Below are 24,504 nucleotides of genomic sequence, written 5' to 3'. Positions count from 1 at the left end.
TAAGTTGAATAATTGAATGTTGTATTTGCTCTCAGTTCTAATTGATTATAGATTTGAGCTGTTCTGCTCATAAAAAAATCCCTTTCCCCTCTTGGGGTTTCTGTCTTACACACTTTCACCTGTACTTAGCACTTACCAGCAGATGTTTGTGTGTTTAGACACTAATGATTATAAACTTGTCACAGCCAATGATTGACCATCCATGTGTGTGTGTGTGTGTGTGTGTGTGTGTGTGTGTGTGTGTGTGTGTGTGTGTGTGTGTGTGTGTGTGTGTGTGTGTGTGTGAACAGCATGGACTCCGGTCCACATGAGCATCTGCTGTACTGCACACCACACACTCCATTATCCCCTAGCACAGCATGTGTCAGCGCTGCAGGTGCCACATTAAGGTGATGTGTTTAATCATCAATTCAGGCAGGGGACGGCCCTCTTTACACATACAACAAACACTCCGTCTCAGGCTAGTAACTGCGTTTAGACCAGTCGAGAAGGGACTTTTAGCAAGGACTGGAGTGTGTTTGGCTGTGTGTGTGTTCATATTAGAAAGACTTTTGTTTTATAGTGTAGAAAAGTTCAAAATCGAGTTTTCTTCAGGGTCTAAGTGGTGGTTTCTGAGTTTTCATTCAGTGGAATGTGTTCTTCTTTGAAAAGTCGGTCTTCTATGTCAGATACTGTGAAAAGGTTAATAAGATTGACAGTACAGGTGTAAGAATTACATACATTAAGTTTGTATGTGTCTACGTGGGTGATTCAGGCAGTTTTAGTTTGTTTTGAGTGCGTTTTTGTGCTGTTGTGAACACTGAGGATGTCTAACTCCACCATCAACTTCTATGCCCTGCCTCAGTCCTTCAGCATCTCTGACATTATCGTCATAGCAACCTACTTTCTTCTCAACCTCGCTGTCGGCATCTGGGTGAGAGTCGGAGGAGTAAATGTGTGTGGCTGTTGGGTTGATGTGTATGAGTAACAGTTTTCTCTGTCAGTCATCATGCAGGGTGAGCAGGAACACTCTGAGTGGATACTTCCTGGCTGGACGAGACATGGCCTGGTGGCCGGTGAGTCTGACACGAGCCTACTGGTGTTTTTGTAGATAAAATATAGGGGGAAGTCTGTAATTCTTTTGCACTAGATGTAATTTTTTTCTAATAAACCCACCAAGCAGCTACACTTAATCGCAAAAATAATTTCAGTTGAATTTGATTGTAAAGTTTTGAGACTTCATTTTTGACAGCCTGTGGTATATTCACAGATAAACTGCTGGTGGGATTTGCTTGGCAAATGTATCTAAAACATACATGAACTCTGGTTACTGCATGGATTTGTTTTTATGTTTCTTTATACTTCAATTGCAATATGATTCAAAGTGAAATGTTCTACTTTTCATCCTTAAAATCAATCTGACAGCTAGTTTGGTATTACCCCGTCAAATAGATTAGCTGTTTTCAACCTTTAGGGACCCTTTACAAAAGACCCCAATCAGGCACTGTTCAGGGCCCCTTGTGATGTCTCTCTCCTCCTTTTTAATCTTAATTTGCTTGGAACTGTTGCTTTTGGTTTTCAATTGGAACAAGCTGTGTACATTGCCTGTGAGCCCATACTTTTTTTCAAACTTCCTCTGCTGATTTGTCGATACTAAAAGGTGAAGTTAAGAAGTTAAGAATTGAGAGAACTGATTGGTTAGTCAGAAGTGTCAAGTCATCATTCTACAAAACCTTGCATGCTATGTTTGGTTGAGTTGCTATGATTTTTCAATGTTAAGTTCCTGCTTGTTTTTTTGTGGCGTCTTGAGGACACTAACATGGGCAACACAAGGCTGTTTCACATCGCATTGCAATGACATTAAGCTAAGAACCCGACCTATACTGAGCAGGTAAATCGGCAGAGGAAAACAAATCAAAGTGATATGACCTGCTCCAAGAGAGTAGATTCAAGTAAAGCAAATGCCCTGCTATCAGTAAAGACGTTACAGGTCATAAGATCTTCCACCAAAGAGCAGATCAGATGGGTTAATTTAAATCACTGCTTGAGATTGTCAGACTCAAAGGAAAAGTCCAACTATTCAATACAACGTTTAAGAGATTAAGAGATTTACTTTTATTGATCCCCGCAAGGGGACATTTCAGTTTTTACACTCTAAGTCATGCAACACACACATAGGCTGAAATATCCACACATGCACAAACAGGATCTTATGGACATGCACTAATGGAGAGATGTCAGAGTGACGGAGCTTCCCACAGCGGGCTCTCCTGAGCTGATGGTGGGTAAGGGGTTTGGTGTCTTGCTCAGGAGGTGATCTGGCACCTCTCCAGCTACCAGACCAACTTCCATATTTGGTCCGCACCGGGACTTCAACCGGGACTTCAACCCCCCCCCCCCCCCCCGGTTCCCCAACCCAAGTCCCTACAGACTGAGCTACTGCCACCCACTACTATTTAAGATCAAAGTTATGTGATGTGTTATTTATTCCCTTTCGGATGAATAATTCAAAAACACTTTGAGGTGGGACTGAACGGACCCTATGTTTGGGGAACAGCTGAACTAAACTATCCAACACTAAATTAAGTATTGGAAACAAGCTCCACCTCAAACAGTGGCAACAATGAAATTAAACACTGATGTATCAGCATGAACAACAGTTAAAAATACACGATAACGTAAATTCTACTTTGAAAGCTGTTTTCTGCTAATAATTTCTCTTAATTAAGATTTTGCATACTGTACTGAAATGCAACATTATGTCTTTAAATTGCTGTATTGGTACTTAATACTTATTCCATCACTGGTGTGCGCAGATCGGAGCGTCTCTCTTTGCCAGTTCAGAAGGCTCCGGGTTGTTTATTGGTCTGGCTGGGACCGGAGCTGCTGGAGGCATCGCTGTCGCTGGTTTTGAATGGAATGTGAGTACACACACACACACACACACACACACACACACACACCAACATCAAAGCTGAAACAAAACATTATGAGAGGACTATTTAATGGTCTTATTAATATTCAATAAAAGCAGCATAGTCTGGAATGGAGCTGAGCTTGTCTGCTTATCCTTCTGTGTGGTTTCATTTTGTGTGTGCAGTATTTATAGGGATGGCTAGATAAACATAAGCTACATGTGCAAGTAAAACAACATAAAGTTACAGTGACATATTTCTGACTATTGTAAAATGAAAGTGATCACATTACTGCTTTGAATGACGCTTTGTAGACCAAAGACTTAAATGTAATTTTGCAGGTGCATTTTGATTTTCTTCCTTCAACAGCTGTAGCAAGTTACCTACTGCAGGGGGCAGCAGCAGAACATTTTTAAAGCTAATACAGGCACACTAGAAGGGGTACAAAAGTAGAAAAGCTTGCACATTGAGCCTGCGGGGAAATATTTCTCTGTAGGGAGTTATTTAGGAAATTTGTGGTCTTTTTTGACTCCTCTCCCTCTTTCTCTTAGGCCACATATGTGCTGCTAGCCCTGGCCTGGGTTTTTGTACCTGTCTACATTTCCTCAGGGGTTAGTTTGCACACACACACACACACACACACACACACACACACACACATAATCACTCACTCACTCACTCTCTCTCTCTCTGATAAGCACCTAAGGGTTGAGAGATGCTTGTTCAGGCTGGTTCAGCAGGTACATTTAGGTGCCAAGGGATATTCTCATCACAGTTCCCCGCCTTTAAAATTCCCCAACAGGGTGTTACAATAATACACACATACAACTGTCTTCTAGGAAACATAAATTACTTTATCCGTACATAACAACAACTATATTAAAAACAGGAAGTGTGATCAAATAAAACTTTCAAAATAGCTGCTAAGTAACAGATCATACTGGGCTCCTAAAGCTGTCTGGAGCTTCTTCAGTTTGCCCTTTCTGTGTAACTCTTATATAAAGTAGTTGAAATGTGTTTGTTCAGATTGTGACAATGCCGGAGTACCTTGGCCGTCGTTTTGGAGGAGAGAGGATCAGAACCTACATGGCTGTCCTCTCATTGCTGTTGTCTATCTTCACAAAGATATCAGTACGATAATGTCACACACTAAAAACAAAAACGTTTTTTTATCACTTTGCATCTTGTTGTCTATAAACCTGAATCATTTGCCTGCATTGTTGACAGACGTGTCTGTTTCTATCACTAGACTGACCTGTACTCTGGAGCCTTGTTTGTTCAGGTTTGCCTCGGATGGAACCTCTACTTGTCTACTGTCCTCATGCTGGTGGTCACTGCTCTCTACACTATTGCAGGTACACAAATATCCACACAGTTACATCGGGTTTCACTAATATTGTGCTTTTTTTTAGAATCACTGGATTAATAACGTTTGATTGAAGATGCAAAACTTTTCTTTCAGGTGGTCTGGCTGCTGTTATCTACACCGACACTCTGCAGACATTTGTCATGATTATCGGTGCAATCATCCTAACAATCACAGGTTTTTACTATTATAATATTCAACAAAAAATCATAATGGTTATTTGAAGGATTGTATCAGAGATTTTTGTTCCTGCTTCACAGCATTCAATAAGATTGGCGGCTATGGCAACCTGGAGCGTGTGTACAGAATGGCGGTGCCCAGTAAGATCATCCCAAACAGCACCTGCCACCTGCCCCGTGAGGACGCCATGCACCTGTTCAGAAACGCCGTCACCGGAGACTTACCCTGGCCGGGCATGACTCTGGGGCTCACCATACTGGCCACCTGGTACTGGTGCTCTGACCAGGTACATTTATACACATACATAAACATGCGTGTGAATGTGTAGGCAAAAAGTGCAGATAACACATTTTTGAACTTGTGCTGTAAATTGCAGTTCAACTGATGGCCACTAGAGGCTCGCTGCCGAATCTTTCACTCCACTTTAGATAAGTGAGTAAAATAAATGTAATAGTTAGAATACTGGACACTACAATATATATTGGAATATTGGACACTGCAACCAATTAGGGCAGTGACACGTGTTAAGTAGTGTCTATACACTGACACACAACTCTATGACTTCCAAAGATATACTTATTTATTTGCTATATGCATTACAGAACACAACATTTCAGGCCCAACCGGGCTTTTCATGAAACGTGTTCTTGCGAGTCTTTCTGCACATTATCTAGTGGTGACTCAGCACCTTAATATGAGTGATGTGCGTGTGTTTGCTGACTTTTTGTTTTTTTATACAGACACAAACATTTGCATCTGACTGCTCAGGCAAAAATCCCAAAAAACACATCTTTGGGGGAAATGTACTTGAGCTTGTATAGCGCTTCTCTAGTCTTCTGACTACTCAAAGGACTTTTACATCGCAGGTCACATCTACGCATTCACACACTGATGGCAGAGGTTGCTATGTACAGTGACCATCAGAAGTAACAAATCCTATTCATACACATACATATGCCAGGAGCAATTTTTGTTGAGCGTCTTGCCACAGGACACGTGGCTGGGGATCAACCCTGGACCTTCCGATTGAGAGACAACCATCTCAAACAACTGAGCCACAGCCGCCCAGTCAGCAATCATCTTACCGTCATTAATGTTTTCCAGATACATTTTCTGACAGACAACCCCTTGTTGATACCCTTGATCTGGTTGAGACAATAACAGCGTTTGGTCAGCAACAATCTGTCTTTTTATTTACAGCGTTCCCTTTTGGTCCCACATCAATGATTAAATTACATACATACCACTTCTCAACATCTGCATAGGTAATTCCTCACATCTGACAATATGTCAAAGCAATCAAAACAGTAGCCTACCCTGGCAAAATCAGTAACCAATCACAGTTGTATCACCATTAGAGCATGACTCCTGTATCAGTGGGGTGACATGATATGCAAATGTTACATGTCATAGTTAAAACACAGTTACAACACATCTATGTTGGTTACAGTACAAAAATGAAAAAGACCAGCAGTTGAGGTAATGAAGAAATATTTTTTCAAAACATTATTTACAATTCTAAAAGAAATACTCTCACACTGTCCCAGTATCTCTCATGACTTGTTATCACCTACAAATATATACCCTTCTTATGTTAAACCATTAGAACAACTCTTGAATGAATACATTTAAGCAAAGTATGCTAAAAATGTGTGTGTGTGTGTGTGTGTGTGTGTGTGTGTGTGTGTGTGTGTGTGTGAGAGTGTTTATGCATGTTTGTAAACATACATATCAGTTGCTAATTATGTATCTGTGTTCATTTTTATCCCAGATATTAGTATCAGTGACTAAAATTCATTATCATTAAGTCTGGAAAAATCCAATCATAAGCCTTTTTTCTAATAAAAACTGAAATTGAAGGATATGTAATTCATTTACAGACAAAACCTCATCAAACAATTCCTCCAATGAAATTGCAAAACCCTTGTTGACCTAGTCAAACTGTCTTAGTTACAGAGGTCCTAAATGTTGAGCCTTAAGGTTTAAAAACAGGAAATGACTTTGCATCCAAGAAATAGAGATTTACACACTGAAGAGTTACCAATTTCTTAAAATCAGATCACCATTTTTCAGGTACTTGCTCACAGTTCTACCTGGTGGGCCTGTTATTTTCAGTCGTTTTTTTCTGCGGTACCCCACCTTTTGCCCTTAAATTTTTGAAACTGTTCAGTTTTGAGAAAGATAATCCTAGTAAGCCAGAGGGGTTGGCTGGTGGCTGTGGCAATGCATGGTCTGTCTTCCTGTTACCAGGGCTGTGGCGTCTTGGCGATCGGCCGGAACGTGTCTCGCCATGCAGCCGAGATGAATCAGACTGCAGCGTTTGACCCTGCCAGTAACGGTGTCCTCCAATCACAGGGCCAGTTGCTCGGGTAGGGCGGTGGAAACTTCCTGGTTTAGCAATGACTACTTTATTTCCTCTCAGTCGTCCATCACGACCTGGAGATTTTGAGGTCTGATACAACTACACAGAAAGAGGATGAAGAGAGAGACGAGTACGTTATTATGTGGTCACATCAGTAGTACCTCAGGGATCAATCCTTGGTTTCTCATAATTTTGCAGCAAGTACTCCAAAACTATCGTTTCACTTTCCATTTCAATGTAGTCGATTCCTAGATTTACTTTCCATTTGGTAACTGGTCCTGGGAAACTAGAGAGACTAATGGTGTTGTCACAAATACACATAAATACTAAAAGATTCATGAAAAAAACAAAACAACTTTCACTCCATTTACCCAGATTTTTTCCTATTAACCCCGAAACAACATTTCTGCATGAAGTCAGGGTGAGCTGATGTGCAAACGCAGCAGGTGATATTCAGGTAAATTCACAATAAGCGAGCAGGCTTGGAATACATCAAATTGAATGTAGCAGTGATATAAAGTCAGAAACTTTCATCCTAATAGACTTTTTCATCATGTCCTGCCCTTCTAAAACCCCACAATCCTCCCACCTGACAAGTCAAAGTCTCCTGATGTGAAGTACATATAGTATGTAGGTAGGCAAGTCAGGAGGATTTCAGGGGCAACCTATCCTGAAATGTTCTTGACATTTACAGAAGTGCATGTGTGAAAAGGCTTGTGAAAATGTCCTGTCCTCCTTCCCAGAAGTTAAACCCAAACTTACTTCCATTACCTCAGATAAGTGATTATGGAAGTATTCCACCCTTCATTCAGTCATATTTACACTTATGTTCACTCTGTTCAAACATTAAAACTGAAAGCATGAAAAATGTCTTTGTTTGATGCCTTTTGATCACTATTATTCTCCTTATTTTTGTTTCTGTAGGTGATTGTACAGAGGTCCCTGTCTGCTAAAAACATGAGTCATGTGAAAGGAGCGTCAATCCTGGCTGCCTATCTGAAGTTGCTGCCGTTCATCTTCATAATCCTTCCTGGCATGATCAGCAGAGCTCTCTATCCAGGTGCATGCACACAGATGTGGGCAGACAACTTCTTACATATATACAAACCCACGCACACACGCGCACACGCGCACACACACGCACGCACGCACGCACGCACGCACGCACGCACGCACGCACGCACGCACGCACGCACGCACGCACGCACGCACGCACGCACGCACGCACGCACGCACGCACGCACGCACGCACAACACAAGGGATGATGTGTTTACTGTAAGCATGTAGTAACCTGCTTTGACACAACTGGTGCAACACACCCTTTTTCAGTAGGATTGTATAAATGTGTTTGTTTGAAAGCCGTTCTGTGTTCCTGAACCACTGAACCGTGCTTCTAACTTGGTCTAAACAAATGTTAATCTTGTGCACTGATCGTGCAGGAGTCAATATTGAAAATAGTAAAAAAAAAAAAAGCTATCAAAGGTGGAGATAAACAAAACATAACAAGGGACATTCCACGGGTAAAGTCTCCGTGTTGAGGGTGGGTGAGACCATTTTGTATATTCAGGAAAATTAACTGCCAGCATGTAGCGGTGATGATGTTTACATCATGGCACCACCCCTTTTGTCTGACAAGGGGGCTTTTCAGAGGCTGGCCTACATTTTCTAGAAATTTTAAGAAGTGCATGTGTAAAAAAAACAACTATCTGCAGGGTGCTCACCTGTCCTATGTGCCTGTGTGGTGAGGGGTGACCTTGTCTGCGGAGCTGCTGTGATTGGCGTATCAGGTCAGTGCTATCCTCCGTTTTGCTGGGCTCCCGTAGGTCTAGCATGCTCTGGGAGAAGCGAGCCATCATGTTGAGACCATCTCCAAGGCGTTGCCCACGACCAGACCCTGTCGTCACCCTATGGATCATCTGGTCTCTTGTTTCTGGCTGGTCACAGTCATAAAACTCCTCTTCTGATGCTGTTGAGGTGCTTGAAGGATCATCATTGGCGGCTAGGTCACATATAACCTTTGTGCTATCTTGGCTACCATCATCGTTGCTGCCTGAGTCCCGCCCGTCGTCATTTAATAGTAAATTGCTGTGTCTTGGTTTCAGCTCCTCCTCCTCCTCATCTGATTGGTTAATTTTCATCAAATTCATTTGTGGTTGGCCAGGCTGATCTGAGATGACAGGGTCAATGACTATGTGCAATGTGCGTGGTTTAGGAACAGGAGGGGCTACAGATTGTGTGTCCTCTGGAGTTTGTTTAGCATTGTCTGTTGGTTGTGAATCAGCGGTAACAGTGGGTTGTGATGTAGGAGTGTGTTTATTTGGTTTGTGTGTTTCTTGTTCTACAGGTGTGTTTTGCTGCTGAGGTGGTCCTCTTGAATCTGTTACATCAGTTTCGTCTTTGCACACAACTGTTTGTGTTTGCTTTTTATGCTGTTTCTTGGTTGGACTCACAGGAGTAGAGGTGTCTTTACACTTATTCCCAGAAGGATTTTCTGCTATTCCAGCTTTGTTCACATCCTGGTTTGAAGCAGGCTCCTCAGCAGGTGCAGGTACTGTCAGCGGTGATGTGAAGCGTATAGCCTGGCTGACCTCAAACCTCTCAGACCTCTGTAAGTGAACCTGATTGGCTCGCTTTTCATCTCTGATGTTGATAAATCCAATCACATCGCTTGGTGGATCTGGATCTGGCCAGGTGGGCAGATATGGAATCAGGTATACTTTCTCCAGATTAGCCAATCCAGGATGTATGGGTGGCTCTTCAATAACATTCTTTAAACGTCCCTTAACAATCTTTAGCCCAGGGGGAATCTGTTTGCTTGAATTTTGTTCCGAAGAAGTTTGACTTGTGTGGGTTCCTGTGGAAACCAGGGCGTATTTGGGATTAATAAGTTTCCGAGCAACAGCAGCTGAAACCGGAGCAGGGGCAGCCTGAGGTAGAGGGTCGGGGATTGGTTCATCTACCATAGGAACCTTTTGGAGAGACACACCTCTGGACAGGAGGAAAAGGTCCCGAAACTGAAAGTCGAAGGTCTCCACCGCCTGTCCTGTGATCACAGTGATGAGGTTACGGTCCAAACGAGACGAGGACCAGGTGAAGCTGGAATAACACAGACATGGAAATAGTCATTCACAGTGGTGACTCTCCTATGAATCTCAATTAGAATTAGTTTTGCCAAATACAAAAATGACATTTATTAATAGAAATAAGGCATGTAATGCCCTGAACTATAGAAAGCAAATATTCAGCTATTGGTATTGTTCACCCATGTTCAACCTTTTTTTGGGGGCTTTTATGCCTTTCTTTGAGAGGACAGTGGCTATAGTAGGAAATCAGTAGGACGCGACCTAACTGCTAAGCCATCCTGCGCCTCCTGTGTTAGTTATTTAATTTGAAAAAAAAAATGTCTGAATTGGATACTGAATTTCTTCTCTGTGTTCAATGGCACAGCATTTTGCAGTGGCATAACCTGCTGTTCTTTAAGCAAAGTCCTTTTTACTATGTTTACAACTGACTTGATATTTGTGTACGACTGAGCACATGAAGCAAAGCGAGGCCCTATCAGGCACAGAGGAATCTAACCCTGAAATTGGTAAGATTTTCAACTTCTTACACCAGACCTCCACACAAAAACATGGTGAAGCTCTTGATAAAATCTTTTGATCCCTCCAAACTTGTTTAACTCAGAATGGCTTTAGAACATTTTGTTGTTTATTATTTTTAGAAATATCAGTGGCAGTTGTTGCCATTAGAGAGAAAATACTTGCAGTACTTATTATTTAGTAACAAAGCACTTTAGACAAACATCCATTGTATCTCACAAGCCTTCTAACAAAGATTAGATTTCAACCTGCACTATTTGGTCCTCTTTATTGACCTATTCAGTACTGAGAATAGTAAACTGGCTCCTAAAACAATTTTATTGACAAAGAGAAGTGTATTGCATGCATTTTCTTTGAACTATGTAATGTAAATGCATTAGACTGTTTGCCATTTGATTATCTGTTATCAGGGTCAATATACATTTATAAACAAGCTTGAGCTCAATGGTCCTCCCTGTTAAAATACTGTGGTCAGAAAAAATATTGGCCAAGTATAAGTGCAGATACAAGTTTTTTTCTGGTCAAGTTTAGTGTACTTAAAGGAAAGAAATGCAGCTAAAAGGGGACAGTACATCTAAAAATGGTAGACAAACACTGAGCTATTGTTTAACATCAGATTTGTAGTTTTCATACGCTTCAGCTAAATTGCTCCCTTTGCAGGTTTGTTCCATCTAAACTTGTTCTACTATGTCAAGCATCCTACTGAGGAAATAACCCTTCATAGGTTAATCATCACTCCACCAGACATGTGTACCTTGAAGTCATGCATCATATAATGATCGTGATTATCTTGGATCACATCTTTATTTCAAGTTGGGATTCCTCAACTTCCTTGGATAATGTCTGTGAGCCATACAGAGCTGTTAGTAATTACTGTAGGTAACTAAGACAACAATAAGGGTTTGTGCATGCGTTAAGGTTGATTTTTACATGATAGTGAAAGATCAATCTAATGAGAAATTTAAACTGGCAGATAAAGGTCAGCATGATGCAACAAGTATGGTTTCATATTTCTGGCCTGTTGGGAGCAGCTCTGACGCTGTTAACTAAATATTGACATATCATCTTTTGTTATCAAGTTAAGTTGCTTAAAGGTGCATGTTTGCCTCCAAACAGCTGTCACCCATACTGGATGAGACTGGACAATGAAAGCTGAAGCTCAACAGTGGAGTAGCTGTACAGAACAGCAAAACAATGAACTGAAAGATACCAAAATGCTCAGTGAAGTAAAGGGAAACTGTAGAGTGTGGTGATAGGTTGGGTTTGTCTTTTAAGAGGGAACGATTCCAAAAGTCAAAGTTATTTGAAAGAAAAACATAAATATAGTACACTGATAAAAAGGCAACTCGGATATACTCGGATATATACTCGCAATACTTCATACTTCTTTGATACAGAAATCTGCATTTGCTGCTACTATTAGATATTTTCTTGATCCAAGCGGAAGCAAAAACATCTCGGTTCTGCATATATTATGTAACCACGCACTAGCTTTATAAAATAGCGTAAATAGAAACGTCTGATGCTGAAATTGTATCATGAGCATGGTCGCTTGTTATCAAAAAACAATTGGCACAAGTAAGTGTGCTCAATAGGAAGACATTTTTACTGTTTCGTGACTTGGAGTTGCTATTATCTAGGGTAACAACAACAACAACGATCTAGGTTTCAGAAAATGTTTTATACTTTTTCATACGACTTGTTTTTAAACGGTACAGTTTCTGTTATTTTTTATGATCTAAACAAAATATCTAAAAGCCCAGAAGATCTAAAAAAAAAAACATTCTGCAACTTAGTCAGTTTGCAGACGTTTGCCAGTATTCTGTGGTAATTCAAATTGACACATCACCCAGTTTATTGGGCGCCAAGACTTGGTTTGATTTTCACTAGAATAGCATAAAAGTTACAAAATCTGGAATCAGGACAACTCTATTCAGATAAATAAAAAATGAATCTGGGTTCCCTTTGGTCCTTGCTTTCTAAAAAAAAACGTGTCACTGTTTTCATGAACATTCAAAACTAAGTGTAAAGCACACTGCTCACCTGTATGAGCCTGAGACGGCTCTGTCTCCATCAGCCAGGAGGAACTTCTGGCTCATTGATCCACGCACCTTCTGTGCTGATCGTGTGAAGAACTCCACCCCTCCACAGCACCGTACACGCAGATTCTACACAAAACATAAACGTACATACAGAGTTAATGTTATGCAAAGGGAGGCTCTTAAGGCTGTATTGTTAATGGTAGGTAGGATTTGAGTGAACAAAAGGAAATAAAGGCATCAAGAAAAAGAGGCGGCAGAAAAGCATAAGTTTCTAAGAGCTCCTTTTCTTATAATACCACCATAACCTTATGACTTTACAGGTTTGAGCACTGTACATTGTAATGATATATGTACAAGCTTGTTTGACACACCCTGCCGTGTTTGTCTTTGGCCCTGTGATAAGGGTGTGGTGCCAGGCTTAGCGTTACCTTGTAAAGCAAACATTCTGTGCGAAATCTCACAGCAGACACTAGGCACAGAAGTCCTAAATGCTCATAATGACAGGAAAGATGGCAGATAAGAAAGCAGTTTAAAGAGGGGGGGGGGGAGGAGTCTGGTGGTTAATGCTATGAGGAAGGGAGAAGGAGAAGTGGAGTATTATCATGTCACAGAGAGCAAATTGTGTGCATGGTTCAGCTAATTGCCTGCAGCACAGAGGGGAATGAGCTTGGTATCTTTTTTTGGCCTCTGGTATAAAATATCTAGAAAAGCCCCCATTACATATGAAGTATTTTCTGTTAGTGCCTGGACCAGTTCAACTCAGAGAATAAAGAAACTCAGCCCATGGTGAAAAACTAGCTGGTGCATGCACTTTGCCAAGACCTGCAGGCTAAAACATGTCACACCTCATCTGCCCTACTTTCATTGAATTCCCTTTTATAGTGTTACACTTGTTATTGCAAAGTGTGTGTTTAATGAAAAAAAAAAATCAAATGTTGACACAGGAGCTTTTTAAACTAAACCCTTCTCTATTATTACATACCTATCGAAGTAGCCATCTATCCAACTAGCTCTAACCTCCCCCCCCCCACACACACACATCAAAACATCATCTGTGTATGTATGTGTGTGTGTTTCTACAAACCTTCAGGTGTCCACGGTGCATATCAGCTCTGCCACACATGGAAAGAAAAGAGGGGACTGCAGCCTGGTCGATGATAATGTAAACAGGAACTTTGCGTTTGTAGCCTGCATCCAGCAGGTCCCGAAAGATATCCACATCTGTAAACACATCCATCACCACGGCTATCACCTAAAAAAATACCAAAGAGAGGAAACCAGAAATGGGGTTAGTTTTTCCTGGTCTGTGAGGTTGATTTAGATTTGAGCTGCTCCTATATACAATATTCATCTCACAAATCATCTAGGAAGCATTGCATATGTGAGAACTAGATGTTAAAGTAAATTAAACCCTCAAAGTGAAAGAACTTGTCTGAACATGAGTGTCCCATAAGGAGACTGTGGCTATAGAGTGTGAAGCGGCTGACAATGTGAGTTCAACAGGGCAAACACAGTGACAGCATGGCACCTCTTCACACAGCGCTGTCTATTCACTCCTCACTTGACCCAGTTTGAATTTTGAGAACTGAACAATTGATGCACCAAAGACTGGCAACTTTAGAAATTAGCTGAACATGAAAGTTGCTCTGGAAAAAGTCTAGTTGAGGTTTTACCTCAGATTTCAAATCCATATTATTCCTAGTGTACTTGTGTGTGGTGACAAATTGTTGATCCAATCTAAACAGAGTTAGAAACAGTAGAAGGTGAAAGAGGCTATGTGCATGCCTATAAAAACAAGAATAGCTTAAGCTCAGGTAAGCTGAGCTATAAAGCTGCGTTGAGGAAAAAGTTATTGCCTGGATTGCTGCCTTAAATGCCTTCCAAATCATAAAAAAAGAAGAAGTCTGCCTTGGAACTTAGTCTATTTTAAGTACTAGGCCAAAGCATGACATGTGCCATTAATGCATGTAAGAGATTTTGTAGAGGGGGTTGGTATGAGTAATGACGTCAGCATTTTTTCCCACTGTCGTGTCAAGATTAGGCTTGTTGTATTAAACTTGGCTGTTTGCATAGGTGAGTGTGCGTGAGAAAAGGGTGACGAGAAGTAGGTCTTTAGACAATTTCCATATTTGACATGAAAAAGTGACTATAAACTCTAGACTTGGTGTATATGAGAGACACGGTTAAATACAGTCCAACTTCAGCTGTAGGAGATACAGTTTGTTAGATATATACCTTGTGATGTGCAACTGCATAGCTCTCAGCAACGTGAATGGAGAAAACATTATTTATTTCAACAGGGAAATATTCATATCGAGATAACTCAGAACATTAGGACAACTTGATCTTGCTTTGTGTGCCAAGTAAAAAAAAACAGACAGGAAGTTTCTGTTGTTTTTAACAGATGAAAACTGCAACAGCTGAAATGGCTCTAGAACAAGAGAATGCTTTGTGTTTTTCATCAAAAAGTCAAGAGCTCAAAAGAGCAGCTGATTATTTTCCAATAAACCAAGTACTAACCAATACTGGTTGTATTGCACCGCGGGACGGAGACAAGCGAAATTTCGATTCCACTGTATGTCTGGCATATTTTGAAATTGACAATAAAGTTGACTTTGACTACTAATCCGTTCGACCTCAACACAGCGCCCTTTGATAACTTTGTCAGTCGTGTGAAGGTTTTCTTTCAAGGGTTTCTACTTCGGCCTATTTTGTGTTTAGATTAGTGAAAGTGGACTGTGTTTTTCTCTTTGATGTGATGGTTTGGTTGCACTGGAACAACTTCAAACCTTAGTGAAGTTTTTGTCAAGGCTACACAATATCTTCTGTAGTGGTGGCGTTTTTATTTTATTTGACTGTTTAATGGTACAATGTGCTTTGTTCACAAGACTCGCATATATGATACATGGAGAAGCCAAATAAAAACCTAGTAAAATGGGAAATCCTACAACAACTCAAGTTTTATCTTAAAACATTCTTTGACACAGTGCAAACACTTGGTTGCACATAAAACAAACGTTTTTAACAGGCCTACAGGACTCCACTTTCACTTCTAATTCGGATGTTTCTGTTATCTCGCATGATTTGTTTGACATCATTGACCTTTACTTAACCTAAACACTGCATTATGACCCATAACATCTCCTTCATCTTCCTGCATGCTTACCTTTTGGGCTGATGCAATGCTCTTACGCACCACTTCTTTGATGTGCGTGTGTCCGTCAGTGGGAGGTTGGGTGTACACGGTCACGCGCGTGACCCCTCTGTAGGAATTGGCCTCGGGCCAACCGAGGTCCAACTCCGCCACCGAGGCTTCAGACCGGTCCGGCCAGTACTGCAGGGACACCGGGCCGTCAGCGTCTTCCCCGGACCCTGGGGTGATATTCCCCAGTCCTGGAGTGGTGCTCCCTGGGCCGGGCGTGTCTGGCTTCTGGTGATGCTCGTGCCCAGGTCGGTAGGCCTCCGCTATCTGTGCAATTCGCTCCAGCTCCGGTTCCGAGAGGAATTGCCGGATGTTATTTTCGAGGGTGTAGTCCATGAACGCATCGCGGCCCTTGGTGATGAGAGCCTCCAGCGCCAGCCTTTGGTCCTCACTGTAGAAAAACTCTGGTTTGCTCTCGCTCACGCGCCAGTTTACGTGGTGGTCGTCCAGACACTGAATCTGAGACAACGCCATGGCCCAAATGTACCCCACCGGTTTGTAAATAGTTAAGTAGCCTACTGGAAACACTCTGACCCACTGTCCATTCGTCGCTCCAAAAGGTCAGACTTCGAAAAAGTATGACTTCTCATCACGGCCCACAGGCCTGTGAGGAAATATTAAACAGGACCTTGCGAAAGTATTCACATGTGAATGAGATAAACCTCCTGAACATACTCCAGCTCAGCTCTCCTGTTACTCCTACACACACACAGGTGTTTGAGAACAAAGCCTTCAAGCCCAAAGCCACGCCTCTCACCTGACAGGGGGCCGGGCGACTCCGGCGGCGGCGGCGGCCCGGTTCAGCTGCTGTAGCCGCGGGGCCCGGCGGAACACGGTAGGCGCAGGCAGCCGAGGGGTTGTGCGTGTCTGCCAGTGAGTCAGGCTACAGCGGAAAGCACTCTTGAGATAAAGACATAAGTCATTAATCCTCCTTTAAATGTGTTGAAACAGAGCATGATTCAGCTCTGTCGCTGACGAGTCACTTTTCTTGAATTTGAACGCTGCAGCAGCTGTTGCAGGCACACACACAAAAAAAATGGCAACTTCTGATGAGTTCCCCCCGAAACACAGAAAGTTCATATCACTGACGTGGCGCCTGTGTCCAACCTTTCCTTGCGTTGAAATCACGTCGGTGTGTCTTTCTCGTAAACGTCGCCTCCTGCCTTGAAGTTGAGAGAAGTCCAGTGTGGAGCAGCAGACGGTGGGTGTCTGACCCTGGAATTCGCCAGCGGAAGTTCTGATACCGGGACAAAAAGGCGGAGTGCCCCGGGAGTGTAGAGAGACTTCAAACTCCACCCTCCTGCATAGACAGACGGAGAGAAATCCTGTAGCTCACAGTTTATGAACTCACCAATTGTGACAAGTTAACACCATGGGACTTGATCGCTTAAAATGTTGTCATATAGGGTAACTCATCCATAGGAACGCATGATTTCTTTAAATGATCGATACTTAGGAGTATTTAAAAAAATTGAAAAAGAACTGTTTTAAGTTTACTTGGCAGTGGTGAGATGCTCTTTAGTAACCTACATCTAGAAGCCTTCTTTCATCATTCGGATTCCACCCCCACCCATTTTTTTTTTCCATCTTACTTGCACTGCATTCAAGTAGAAATATTGGATTTACTGGATGCATTTGGTAATTAATGATCATATTTAGAGTATTTAGCTGGTAATGAAATGGCCTCAAATCAATAGCCTAAGTGATGCAGCTACACAAACAATACCATGAGCAACAATGTTGATTCTTGCTAAACCGTAATCTTATATGCATGTCACACCTGCTGCCAGGTGTCAGAAAAGGTGATTAACAGCATGATGCCAAAAACAGTCTTTATTTTCTTTCCCAAATGTTTTGATAATTGTTTCAGTTGTTTTTCATGGAAGAACATTTCTGGTGCCAATTTTTATAATTCCAGCATGAAGGACAACGGAGTAAGAGCACTGAAAACATTAATCTTGTATAGGTCATTTAGAATAAAGACAGAGATACTTATGTTGTCCAACTTAAATTAATATTTTGTCCCAGCTCCCCGCCTCAGCATGAGTAGAAAATAGAGAAAAAAAGGGGCATGAATTTTGCATAGAGAATAGTAGAATATTTTGTTACCACTTCCACTCTTGTGACAGTGTCTTCATATTTCAGACACTGTGGGATGTGTGGATCCAGAGGAGTGTGTGCGCGTGTGTGGAGCTGAGGTGGGATGCTCAAACATCGCCTTTCCCAAACTGGTCATTGAACTCATGCCAAGTGGTGAGAACATTGCTCTCAATAAACAAAGTTAAAAAAAATAGACATGTTTCTTAATGTGTCTATTTTTGAATGTGTTCATTTGCATGTGTGTATTACAGGCTTGAGAGGACTCATGATAGCAGTGATGATGGCTGCTCTGATGTCCTCGCTCACCTCCATCTTCAACAGCAGCTCCACACTCTTCACTATGGACATCTGGAAGAAACATCGCCCACGTGCCTCAGAACGAGAGCTGCTTCTAGTCGGCAGGTAAGACTTCTTAAGCCTCCCTGACCAAAACATCAAATGTGCAATATGAAAATGCCAAAGAGTTCACTTTCAGCAACTGGATCAATAAAGAAAAAGGACGTTTGAAATACATTTAAAGGCATGTTCTGTTTGCTCCAGGATCGTGACTGTGATCTTGGTGGTGGTGAGTGTGGTGTGGATCCCCATCTTGCAGTCGGCTAACAGTGGTCAGCTGTATGTTTACATCCAATCAGTGACAAGCTACCTCGCTCCACCTGTCACTGCTGTCTTCACCCTGGCTGTCTTTTGGAAGAGGACCAACGAGCAGGTAACTCATATATAGGCCTACACTAAGGGCTGAAACTATCTTTTTTTTCCCCCCATTTTGGATGAATTTAGCATTAGTTTTATTTAGAATTAAGTTAAAAATTCCCAAATAGAATGACTTATTGTTTAAGATCAACACACCAAACCTTGAATATTAAAAGATCCCACTGATATAAAAAAAAATGCAGCAAATCCTAAAAGAAAAAGGAACCGGCAAATAATGATATTTTGTCTTGATAAATCACTTTAACAAAATGATTTGTTCAATATTCATCTAATTCTTAGAGCACTAATTACATTAAAAACGTGATAAAAAAAAAAAAAACAACTCATTTTATTAACATTTTAGAGACTGCTACAAAAACAGCTTCAGCTTAATTTCAGCAAAGAGCAATAAACATTAGAACAGAAATATCAAAACTCCATTCAAAATATACTCAATGCTGGGAAACAGTCAGAAATTTCTTGGTGTTTTGAGTCTTTCCTGAGTGCTCTGTTTGTCCATTCTCCCACACTGTACTGGTGCACAGTTTTATTATCCTCACATGGGTTCCAGCTGCCAAAAAACCTCACAGTGTGGAGTACTGGAGTGTGTGTGTGTGTGTGTGTGTGTGTGTGTGTGTGTGTGTGTGTGTGTGTGTGTGTGTGTGTGTGTGTGTGTGTGTGTGTGTGTGTGTGTGTGTGTGTGTGTGTGTGTGTGTGTGTGTGTGTGTGCGTGTGCGTGTGCGCGTGTGCGTTAATGCTATCACACACATAGATATGCATGTGTGATAGCACCACCCATTTTATTAAGTGTATTGTTTATAATTTCCTCTGTAGTCACAGACATTAATGTTCGGCTCCTTCACATGAACAGTGAGAGTTGTTGATGTTGTTACTGGCAGATAACAAAGTGCAAGTAAGGGCATGTGTGAATATATTGGAAGACAAAGATTAACAGAGAGAGATACAACAGATAAAACGTATGTGGTAAGAATGTGTATGAGCCCAGAGCTAATAACACACATGTTGAAACATCTTTCTTTCTGCAAGTGAAGACCAGTCTGCTGGATAGTCAACAATTCAGTTTTAATAGAGCAAGTCCTGGGTGTGTCTGCACCTTAAGGACATGCTGTTAAGATATTAAATGCAGATGGTTTTCTCAGTTTTTCACAATGAAAAGGTTCTTGCTCTTTACTGTAATGTAAATGTTTTCCTTTTCTTACTCTGAATGAAGCTTAAAAGAGTCTATGTAAGGTTACTGTCTAATGCGTTACAGCAGAGGTTGGCAGGAGCCCATGCAATCACTCTGATTTGCAGCTAGCATGACTAGTTTTTCTAACCTTGTTTAAACAGGATTTTATATTTAAAAGAAGCGATGAAATACAGTTAAAACGAAATAGTTTACAGAGATGCGTTAAACTTGCACATTTATACCAAATTTAGCGCCAATGTCTTTAAACCAGCGGAAGACCCAAGTTGGGAATAAACACTCTGATTTGCAGGAAGTCACAGTTACAGTAATTGTTTGTTTTTTATGTTTATATCTGCTCTAAAATTAGCAATTTAATATGTGTCCTTGGGATTCCTTGGCTTTTGCAGACAGCCTCAAGTGAACAATCGAGGAACTCCAGTTTTTTACTCTTCAGCATCGGTTTAATTTTTCAACGCCAGAGGTCAAAGCTTGGTTCGTGTGCTAACACCAAAAAATGTGACAATGATACCTATTACACCAGGATATCTTCATTGTGAACACATGTCAGCATGCTTAAACAAATAAATTGGTGATAATGAGGATGAGAAACATTATACCTTCCAAAAACCAGATTACCATTGTCATTGTGAGCATATTTAAGCATGCTAGTATCAGCATATACCTCAAATCCCCATAATTCTTACAGTAAGTTTCACATGCAGCTGCTAGCTAGCATGACTAGCTTGTTTAGCCTTGTTTAAACAGCAAAGCTTATTTCAGATTACGAAAAAGCGATGAAATACAGTTGCCACAAAATAGTTAACTGAAATGTCTTAAAGCTTTAATATTTAGACCAAATTTAGTCAATTTAAATCTGTATGCTCCAACGTCTTTGAGCCAGCAGAAGACCCAAGACGGAACTGGACAAGAGGAGTTGTTAAATGTCACAGCCATCTGTTAACATTTCACTTTAAACCCATTAAAAGTTATTGAGAAGGGTCAATAGCTGTGGTACATAAATACTGAGTTTTTTTCTTTTTGGTTCATATAAACACAGTGAGCATATGGCTGTCAGAAACTTAATGTTGGTGTCTCATGTGGACAAAGGACACTCGTTAGTGCACAGGATGTGTCACATGCTGACTAGTCTGACTCAGCAGTGAGCAAACAACAAAGAACTATTTAATTAGAACATGACGTGTCTTTGAGGCACAGCTGCAAATCTAACCCATAAAACACTTATTAACCCTGCAATTAGTATTGTTATTTCAAGCTCATGTTGTGCATATGATGGTTTTTTTCTTGAGCCGTCTTTGTATTAATCCTAGGAATTCTCTTCAAGGGTTTTGCAATGAAAAGTGCTGTTTTTTTGTTTTTTTTACATTTTGAGATTGAAACTGAAACCAGAAAAGCAGAACTCACACAACAGTTGGCAATGTAACAACAAAAATATTTTGTTTTCAGAAAGAAGATAGAAAATATAGAACAAAAGTAGGCTACAGCTCTTTACTCTGCGTTTTGAAAATCTCATTATTTTTACTAGCGTTTAGTCAAAGTGCACGGATCACATTCTTTGCTGAAGGTTGAATAGAAAAGGAGACAGAGAGTTATTTGTGTCTCTGCTGCACGTGTGCATACTTAAGTGAGAAGTGACACGACAATGACAGATTATCGTTGTGGGAAAGTGAGAGTGCTGCGAGGCGAACACACCCAAGTGTGACCCAGGCCTGCTGCAGAAGTTACACTGACAAGTTGAGAAGCTGAAGGTTTAACAAATAAATCCAGATATGCACTATAACCTGAGTGTGTTTCTTTGTGTGTATTCAGGGGGCATTCTGGGGCCTGATGGTGGGTCTGGTGGTGGGTGTGTGTAGAATGGTGCTGGAGTTCGCCTTCCCCCCTCCCAGATGTGGCGTTGTGGACTCAGCTCCTGCGGTGCTGCGTGATGTCCACTACCTTCATTTTGCCATCTTGCTGTGTGGGCTAACTGCTATTGTTGTAACTATAGTATCACTGCTCACACCTCCACCCAGCCACGAGCAGGTGTGTATACTTCAGACACAGAAAACACCAGATCTAATAGGGAAGGTATTACTGTAAGTATTTTCCTGTTGACATACCTGTAATTTTATCTGCTTAATGTTAGAAAATAGGTACATCTGAGGTAAAGGAAGAGGCATCATCTAAAGGATTGTCTACATGCTACATATTTCAAGGATTTCTAAAGCCGTTAACCCAATTGTTTTGTCTGACATTCCTTAGGCCTGTGTGTGAACTTGCAGTGCAAACAGCAGCTGTTCTGATTAAATGCTCTGTCACAATTCACATTTCAAGAGGATTAGCCCAAACTTGAAAAAGAGAGATTTTTTTCCACTCCTTGTATCTGTGTTCTGTGTAAATGTTCAGACATCCTTTCCCACAGTATTTGCAAAACCAAAAAAATAGACTATACCTTAATGAGTAAAAAGACTATGAAGCTTAGCTGGTGAAATGACCACCAATTATTATTTGTACTTAAAATGAATAAATAACAGTATCATCAATAGAAAAGTTTGACATTTTAAAGATTTATTTTTTGGGGGGGGCTTTTCATGCCTTCCCTGAGAGACAGGACAGTGGATAAAGTTGTAAATCAGGAGGAAATAAAGCGGGGAATGACATGCGGGAAAGAGGCCACGATTTGAACCCGGGATGCCTGCTTCGAGGAATTCTGCCTGTGTACATGGGGTTTGCATCTGTTAAACACGAAGCTATAGCCAACAGCTAGCTGGCCTGGTTCTGTCAAAATGGAAAAAAAACTACCAACAAGGACCACTAAAGCTTGCTGATAAACTGACTATATCTAGCATATCTTAACAAGTTAACCATATCCAGTTTCTGGAGTCTTTATGCTTGGCTAAGTTCAGCTATAAGCTAAAAAGCTACTCGCTCCAGCTTCATGGGCTCTATCATTACTTCTAACTCTTTTTAAGAAAGAATCATACATCCTATGATATAAAACACATCAGGATTTTGTCAACAAAGCTGTTGTTTTTTTTTTTTTTTACAATTGTAGATTTTGAAAATAATTGATTTGCTTTTAATTAATTCAATTTGATTACATGTCTTTTTTCTTCTCTCTTAGTTATGTAACCTGACATGGTGGACTATAACTGAACAACCACAAAGAGAAATACCTCTACAGAAAGTGTCCTCTGTCAGCCACCGTAGCTCCCAGAGTAAGATTCTGAATAGTCAGGCCACATGGAATAAAACCAGCCATCATGTGATTTACAGTCATCTCTGTAGATTTTGCTTGAGTAACTTCCTGTGTCTGCTGTGTGTGTGTGTGTCTGTGTGTGTGTGTGTGTCTTTCAGGCTCTGAGCCAACTCGGAGTGTGACATGTGGTCATGGTGCGGGATTGTGTATCTCAGCAGCTCGGCGATCAGAAGAGACTCCGGCTCCCAGAGTGCTTAGTGTCAGAGAGAGTGTGTTCTGGTCCAGGTTCTGCTGTGTGAACGCTCTCCTCTTGATCAGCATTAACATTTTTCTGTATGCATACTTTGCCTGAGTCAAGGATCCGATTTAACATCCTGCCTCGCCCTCCCGCTGAACCTCTGCCAAACTCTGAAACATGAACCCAGAAACTCTGCCTGCCTGCCAAACAGCCTCTAATTTCTCCAGGTACTCTACGGCGTAGAAGCAAGCTGTGATTTTTATACATTGTATGCATATCTTTCAAAAATCAAGGCAATGTACTGTATTTAAAGTGAATCATACAGGTGTACATGCAGATGTAGAACATTTCAAACAAAAAAGTCTGACAGCACATACCTCTCTGCTAAGGGCTGCACACACCTCTTAATGTCTTATTTGGTTTGATTTTTCTTTAATCCGCTCCACATTTCCGTCAAATTAAACATAATGATGGATAATAATCACAAAGTCAGGAGTCAAAATGTGAAATTTCTAACATTGTTGTTAATTGCATGGTTTACTAACTTTACTAGACCCAAGCCGTACACATTATGCACTCCTGAATCTTTTTTTTCTAAATTTTTAAGCAGGTTGTCCCAAAATCCTCCTGACTTGCCTGTGATCTCACATCACAGCAGGAGACTTTTCCTAGGGATGGGGTGTGGGGCATGAAGATAAAATGCGGTGCGGAAATAGTCGACGAATCACACAAGCCTGACGCTATGTTCACAGTTTATGCCTTTATAACAGTGGTACGTGTATTCACAGTTAAAACTAACAAGTGGAATAGAACATTTTGCTTAGTAGAAAAGCGTATATAAAGTGTGTCAAATTGCACCGGTTGACTACCAGTCGTGTGACATAAATGTCAACACTCCTGCCCCCTCGTTGCAGGGAATTTTCCTGAATATTTTCTGCTATGTTCTCACATTAGCTCACACAACTGGTCGAAAAACTCAATGTGAAACTGTGTGAAATGATGTGAAAAATGTGGCCATTTGCATTCAAACACACAGTTAGACCTAACCATTTCTGGACATTTTCAGGAGTTTTGTGCATGTGTAGAAACACCATTATAGTATTTCTACAGTCAGGTTTTTTTTCTTGTGATTTTTCTCTTTTCTCTTATGTACTATAGGCTTTTGGTTTGCTTATGAAACCTCCATTCCCATGTTTTGTGGATGAGTCTAAAACTTTTGCAGATGTTTAGTAGAAATGACAGTGAAGCAAAAATATGCAGTAAATGTTGGATAAAAATGACTTCTGAATGAAAGGGCATCACAAGCTTACAAAACATAAAGTAAGATGATACGCTATAGTGGGAATAAATCTGTGTTGTTTTGGTTTTATGTGACTTGTGTAAATATGTGTTTTTATGAGTCTGTGTGCATAATTCAATAAACAGTAAATGGTGATCTA

General features: G+C 40.9%; 2 protein-coding genes across 2 annotated transcripts; one reads left to right on the top strand and one right to left on the bottom strand.

The window, feature by feature from the left end:
• The first annotated feature begins 369 nt into the window (after positions 1–369).
• Positions 370–24,504, top strand: slc5a10 (solute carrier family 5 member 10). Its single transcript, XM_065956174.1, has 15 exons — positions 370–913; positions 984–1,055; positions 2,796–2,900; positions 3,446–3,505; positions 3,921–4,025; positions 4,144–4,249; positions 4,357–4,437; positions 4,521–4,726; positions 7,727–7,862; positions 17,792–17,899; positions 17,998–18,148; positions 18,287–18,455; positions 21,456–21,671; positions 22,753–22,846; positions 22,986–24,504. Exons 1-15 carry the CDS (start codon positions 806–808, stop codon positions 23,177–23,179), a joined length of 1,911 nt encoding a protein of 636 aa, XP_065812246.1. The 5' UTR covers positions 370–805; the 3' UTR covers positions 23,180–24,504.
• fam83gb (family with sequence similarity 83 member Gb) lies at positions 5,607–16,908 on the bottom strand. The gene is made up of 5 exons (XM_020639714.3): positions 15,611–16,908; positions 13,529–13,696; positions 12,446–12,570; positions 8,525–9,899; positions 5,607–6,901 (listed from the first exon to the last, which is right to left on the bottom strand). Exons 1-5 carry the CDS (start codon positions 16,118–16,120, stop codon positions 6,530–6,532), a joined length of 2,550 nt encoding a protein of 849 aa, XP_020495370.2. The 5' UTR covers positions 16,121–16,908; the 3' UTR covers positions 5,607–6,529.

This window comes from Labrus bergylta, chromosome 1, assembly GCF_963930695.1.
Source record: "Labrus bergylta chromosome 1, fLabBer1.1, whole genome shotgun sequence".
Classification (NCBI taxonomy): domain Eukaryota; kingdom Metazoa; phylum Chordata; class Actinopteri; order Labriformes; family Labridae; genus Labrus; species Labrus bergylta.
The sequence above is the reverse complement of the archived record's forward strand: the minus strand, read 5'-3'. Positions and strand labels throughout refer to the sequence as shown.